Raw genomic sequence first — 6,888 nt, forward strand, 5'->3', positions numbered from 1 at the left:
ATAAAAAAAAACAAAAAAAAAAATTAAAAAATAGAAACCACAAGATCATTAGGAAAATCAAATTCTACTTTTTTAACCATTTTCCAATTTACTAAATTTTTTATTAAAAAGTTAAAATCCACTTTTTTTTATTTTCTAGAAATTCACTTTTGATTTATTGTTTTATACGTATTTGATTTAAATTAGCTTAGTCCAATATTAAATCGCTATTAGTTTTTTTTTCTGGTCATGTTTCGGGCTGCTGTTTTTTTTAATTATCATATCAATCCATGTGACATTCATTAAATTTAAGCAATAACGGCATATACCATATCGAATCAAGTGCGTCGCACTCATACAATTAACATCAGTATAGCACAAATATTGCCTTGTCATTAATTTAATTTTTACTTTTTTTTTTTAAGTATTATTGGTATGCTTCATTTACTCTTTAAAAAATTTATTTATTTATATTATTAATATATATGCATATAATTATATTAATGTATACACTTAAATTAGAAATAATTAAAATAAGTCGGTAATTATCTTAATAGTCAACTAATTGTAATGCGACGTCGTTATTCAAATGACGCCCATTTGTCGCAAGAATTTCTGAGCAGTAAGTAAAATTACATACATTTATATTATTGGCTGAGGTGAAGTAAACATAGTTGGGTCGAAATGTAACTTATTCCAAACTTTTAAACTGGCAAAGTATTCAATTCTTGTCGGCAAATGAAAGTAGTAGTATACAATTTTTAGATAAATATGTTTCAACAAACAAAACATTGATAACTATTTCTTTTGAAAACCAAATTTATATTTTATATGCCAGCACCAAAAAAGTAAATCGTTAATCAAGGAATTTCCTTTAGTGTACTAAGTGACAACAAATTACTAATAATAGATTTTCGGTCAACTGTTTGCACAAAAAATTAGTTCAAGTTAATTTGCCAGAAAAAAATTTTTTTAGGCACAAAATTAGAATAAGTAATGTTACGTTTTACTTCAAACAAACGCAATAAGCTCTTGTGTGCTCTTAACCCGGCGTGCATTAAAACCACAACACAAATCACTATACACAAAAATAACTGCCATAGCTTTCAATTGCCTTTCACTGCTACTGCTGCTACTTGCGCATCCACTATGCGTGTGGGTAACCACTTCCCGCAGCCGTCGACGTAATAGTTGCAGGTGTTGCAGCCACAATTATTTCGCCCGTAGCTGTATGTTGCTGATAATAGTAGCTCACAGTTTGCAATGGCGGACGTGCGGCTGTAGTTGTACCAGCAGCGGTACTGCTGGTATCATGCAAATAAGTAGTATTATAATGTTGCTGCCTCATATTTGACTGTTGTGGTTGCTGAAGTTGCGTTATGTGATGTTGCTGGCTATTGCTATTTGTTGTTATAGTAGCAGCACCACCCACTGCGCTTTGTTGCTGCTGTTGTGCTGTTGGTGGTAGTGTAATTGTTGTTTGTTGCTGCATGTTTGGTGGTGATTGCTGTTGATGTCCTGCTGTCAGCGTCGTATTCGCCGTCGTTGTCGCCGTAAGTGTAGGGGTTGTTGAAGTAATGCTCGTATGTAATTGATACCTCTGCGCAGCAATAATTGCGTTTGTGGCAACTGTTGCTGTTGCCGCTTTTGTCTATAAGCCTGATATGATAACTTCATGTTGCGCGTCATCCTCCATTTCGGGCATTTCCTGTTTGTGTATCATTACAGTTTGGCCATCTGTGGACTGTTGCTGTTGTGATTGCGTTGGTTGCCGCGGTGCAGTTTGTCCTAAAACAATTCATAATTTATGTTAATGTCGTTTCATTATTTTAAAATCAACGTAAATACAAATAAATTAAATATATTTCGGCTAACAAAGTTCTAGTTAGAAATATACGATATAAATTAATTCAAAATATTTAAATAATCTCACCATATTTAAGATGAATGCCTCTATGCCGCTTTAACGCAAATCGGTCAGCAAACGCCGCCGAACAGATGTCGCAACGGAATGGTTTCTCGCCGGAATGCACCTTGGCGTGATTTTTCAAATGTGCCGCCTGTGAAAATGCCGAGCCGCAAATTTCACACTTGTACGGTTTCTCACCCGTGTGTATGCGCCGATGATTCCACAGTGTAGCATGGCGCGCGAAGCCTTTGTCGCACACTTCACACACGTATGGCCTTTCGCCACTGTGCGTACGTTCGTGATTCTTGAGATGTGGTGATTGTGAAAACTGCATGCCGCAGGTTTGACATCTAGAAGACAAAATATATAGAAAAAAATGTTTAGATTTCCGTGTTTTCCACCATTTCGGCTATACACTTACTTGTACGGCTTTTCGCCGGTGTGTATCCTTGCGTGATTTTTCAAATACACGGCTTTAGCAAAAGCCAATCCGCAAATGGTGCACTTATAATTCTTTTCTCCGCTATGTAATTTCTTGTGTGACCACAAACTCGAATAACGTGAAAATGTGCCTCCGCAAATGTTGCATGTGAATGGTTTGGGATTTCTGTGAAGAAAAAGGAAATAAAAGTAAAAGGATTTTTTAATATTGCAATACGCACTCACTCTGTTTTTGCATTAACAGCCTGCTGCTTAGTCGCCGGCGTACCTGTACCCACAAACACTACACCAGATCCATTGCACTTTTGACACTTTGTCACCTGTTGTTGATTCCGTTTCTTCACTGGGTGATTACTGACCGCAGTAGATTGGCCACTTGTTTGCTCTTGCTTCGGCGCTATATTTGGTTGTTGGGAGCTTTGTTGAGACTCTGGACTCCCCGACACAACCTGCACTGGATGTAACTGATGATGCGTCAACATACCACTTTGCGATGTGAGCGAATCCATTGGGGAAGAGTCCGTACTACCGCCGCCTACAAATTCATTTATTTCGCATTTTATCTCACCATCTTGTGCAACGAATATTTGTGTGGGTGCGATTCCTTGTTGTGTGGAGATCTCTTGGTCTGAACGTATACAATCCTCACAACGCACCAACTTGGGACCTTTGCGTTTAGCAGGTTGTAACATTTGATTGCCACATGTAATACATTTGGATTGTGTGAGCTTCACCGATTTTAAACCCGCGATGCTTCCAGAACTCACCGCTACTTCACCACCTGAATTCTGTGCTGTAACATTGGTAACAGTATTATTATGCTGTTGTTGTTGTTGTTGCTGCTGCTGTAAGACGGTTGTGGCGGGCTCCAACGCTTCGGTCGCCACAATTTGTATCTGTCCCATTTGCCCATTTTCTGTTATTATATTTTGCGCCTGCACTAATCCCTGTGCGTTCACAACTATCGTTTCTGGTTGCGTTTGTTGCTGCTGTTGCTGATCACTACCATCCTGCGTATGTATACGTTTATGGTGATTCAACAATGCCAAGTGTGAAAACATTAAACCGCACACATCACATTTGAAACTGATATTGGATATGGTGTTCTGAATAGGTGAAATGGTCTGCAAAGACTAAAGAAATTGTTATGGTAAGGCTTTTGTACAATTGGCAAGGCGTTTTGCTAAGTTTCGAGAACTAAACTATTTAAACTTTAATCAGGCATGTCCGACCATATGTTTACCAAATATGCAATTAATATTAATGAAAAATGACAGCTGGTACAATAAGCCTTTAGAAGCAAAACAGCAATAACATTATAGACGAAGCAAATAATGTAAACGGTATTATACGAACAAATAAAAAATCAACAGTAATAGAGCAAAATACAGCAGAGAGCATGATTTATGCTATAGGAAATTATATAGTTTTGCTTATAAACATATTTTACATTGCGTCAAATTATATAAATTTTAGATACACTTACAGCAGCAATGGGTTTATTTTGATTGACTATCTGCAAACGTCCTTGTGCATCCAAAGTGGCTATGCCGATGGTACCGCCTTGATTAAGCTGCATACCATTCACCAGCGCGTAGTTATAGCCACCAACAGGCTGGGCAATGTAACATGTTTTGTTGTCGTCGGTGGTTAGTTGGGCCAGATTTACGGTGGTTGCAGGGCCTCCCTGTATGTGAATAAGATCAATATTTAAACCATTTTAGTAAATATATTTTTCGTCAATAATAAATTTCATATATATACAGATTTGTTAGTGATAAGCGGCCGCCTTAGCTGATTGTTCACGCGTGAGTATCATTTGTTATGGCACAGGTTCGAAATCCACTGTTGGAATGAAACATGAAACGGTACGCGGTCGCCAGACATGGGCAAATGCCCTATGTATTTCTGCCATGAAAAAGGTATTCGTAAAATGCCACTTGCCTCCGTACGCAGCAAAAATTTTTAAGTATCTTAAGTATCAAATCGAAGGAGGAGCTGGGTCAAACATCTTACGACGTACGTACCATTATATATATACCTACTATATATTATATATAGTGGCGGCTGAAATCAGCTAAAGCCACATCACTATAATTCAAAACTCCCCTGAGCCAAATAATATTTGGACTAATATTTTTATATTTTTTTCTACCTTTACTTACATTAGTAGTGGTGTAATAAAATGTTGGCTGCTCTGCCTTCTGTCCTTCTATTTTTGGTTGCTTCAATATTGTGCCATCAGCTGTTTGATACTGTATTGTAGTCGGCTGGCCATTGGCATTTATTGTATTTGTAGTAAATATGATATTCTTTGTAAGATCGTCCATCATCGGAGCGAATGAAGAAGATTAAACTGTAATAAGAAGGAAAATATATCATTCAAATTTCAAAAGAAGTCAAAAAATTAAATGATAACAATAAGGTTGCATTTGGTTCGCGCCAAATATTATGAAATTGTCAACGATTTGTTTACATTTTTCAAATCCACACAATAAATAGTCGTACTTTTTCAACACATTAATTTTTGATGCACTGCAGCAAATCGTTAAAGGTTGCGCAAAAACAAAATCAACTAAAACGCTCTGGCAACGCTATAAAAGAGCGAGAAAAAGTAAGCTACACTAGTGGCACGCGCTACTCGCTGCAAATATTCGCACTCGTTACAAAAATCTACACGAAGAAGACAACGATACGAACAATCAATGCTCCTAGCAAATCAAAGGTGCAACGAAATCGGTGAGAAAGTTAATTCAAAGAGAATGGATGAAAGAAAAAATCTCAAATGAAGACTGTAGAAATGAGAGGGGAAATCTGAATGTGCACGAAAGAAATGGCGAACGAAATAGTAAAACGTAGTAAAGGACAATTTGGGGGAAACTCATAGAATGCACATGAATAAAAAAAATCCAATTTCTACACCGATGGAAAATTAACTTTAATTTTTTGTTTTCTATTCGAAAAGACGTAGACAGCATGAGTGTCTAGAACAGATGCACTCTTTTATTTCTGATTGCACGGTTATCTCACCAACAACACACTGTTAGGGGTAATTTGTTAAGCTTTTGAATTTGCGACCGCAGAAATCAAGAAATCACATCTTTTTTTACTTTGGCGATGTAATCTTCATTTTGTTTAGTTTGGGTTTAGACGCAATATTCACTTTCGGACACCAGCGCACTAATCAATTGATGTTCGAGGGAAACCGAGTACACGAACTGCAGACAAGCAAATGACGTAGACAACACACCAATAATTTCCACACAATTATCAAATATTTGAATTGAATATTTCGCCATTTATTATAATTATAAACACTTTTGTTTTGTTCTTACTCTTCTATCTTGTTTTTAGCGGTTTGTGTACAAATATTTCGCGTTTATTATTGTTTTTTTCTTTTTCTAACAAATTCCAGCAACGCAGCAGACTACGTGTGAGCAGGCAGTAGTAAGTAAGAAATTTCCTTTTTTCTTCTACGCCACTTCAACTCGTTTTGTAAAGCAGCCGTTCGCCGATATCGTTGTCGTTGTCGATGCCGTCGTACAGAAGCAGCAGCAGCCACACTCGACTCGTACAGTTGGGTAGAGCGAGCAGTGTACCCAACGACGAACAGACAAGAAAAGCAATATGGCGGCTATTACTGAAAGGCTATGAAAATTAAATGTACAACACACATTTTTTTATTAATCCGGTTCATGTCAATTCGTATACACTTTTTATAAACCGCATTGTGTAGAATGCAATTTCCTCGCACAATTTCACTGATAAATTTAACATTTACCTTGTTAAAATGAGGTTGAAAGAAATATTCTTCTTCAACTTGATCTCTTTCCTCAGTTTTCTTCTTCGCACATCAGAACCAAATTCTGCGTATTTGCTTCGCCGTTCACACTCGCTCAACCGCTAAAACAAGACTGAAAAACTCTAATTTTCTGTAGTATTGCAGTGAGAAAGGGACACCCTGTTCTCTTTTCTCTAAAATCTCTGTGGCGTTGCCAACTACCTATTGTCCAGAGTATAAAAAGAGTGAGAGAGGAGAAATGTGAAAAATGAAAGAGAAATTTCTTTTGTTTGAAAATTTATACAAAAATTGCTTTACATTTTAATTGCTTTTTTATAATAAAATTTCAGAAGTGAAGATATTCAATGTTATAATATACGAATAATAGTCAGTCGTACAAAATTAGGATGATGCCGTGAACAGTAACGCATTGACGCCTAAAAGTATATGACGAGCTGCGTGCAATATTTGACTGAACATACCATTTAATAATGCAGGGTTGCTATTTAAGGCTTATGCATGGCGCTATTGTTTGAATGCGCAATAATTTTGAAACTGTAGTATATTAAATAATTTAAATTATTTTAAATCTCAAATTTTTATTATGTTTAGTGTAATTCTCATGCGCTATAGGAATATTTATGAATGACAAAGGAGCAGTTTTATTTCAATTCCGCTATCCCAAGTATTTACTTATGTGATCGTTTTGGCATTGGTAAGCGCAAATAGAGGTTCTTCCACTCCAGCACTACAGGTATTGGTAAACATTTCATGGATG

General features: G+C 36.6%; 1 protein-coding gene across 2 annotated transcripts; it reads right to left on the bottom strand.

Annotated features, from left to right (window-relative positions):
• Window positions 1-422: 422 nt before the first annotated feature.
• LOC129247864 (zinc finger protein 226) lies at window positions 423-6,226 on the bottom strand. 2 transcript variants are annotated; one of them, XM_054887222.1, is made up of 7 exons: window positions 6,111-6,226; window positions 4,495-4,685; window positions 3,816-4,016; window positions 2,555-3,462; window positions 2,310-2,495; window positions 1,913-2,238; window positions 423-1,767 (listed from the first exon to the last, which is right to left on the bottom strand). In XM_054887222.1, the coding sequence occupies exons 2-7, from the start codon at window positions 4,660-4,662 to the stop codon at window positions 1,631-1,633; spliced, it is 1,926 nt and encodes a 641-aa protein (XP_054743197.1). In that variant the 5' UTR covers window positions 4,663-4,685; window positions 6,111-6,226; the 3' UTR covers window positions 423-1,630. The 2 variants fall into 2 exon arrangements, with proteins under 2 accessions (XP_054743197.1, XP_054743198.1); XM_054887223.1 differs by lacking the exon at window positions 6,111-6,226 and adding an exon at window positions 5,665-5,811.
• Between the last annotated feature and the right edge of the window lie 662 nt (window positions 6,227-6,888).

This window comes from Anastrepha obliqua, chromosome 5, assembly GCF_027943255.1.
Source record: "Anastrepha obliqua isolate idAnaObli1 chromosome 5, idAnaObli1_1.0, whole genome shotgun sequence".
NCBI classification, from domain to species: Eukaryota; Metazoa; Arthropoda; class Insecta; order Diptera; family Tephritidae; genus Anastrepha; species Anastrepha obliqua.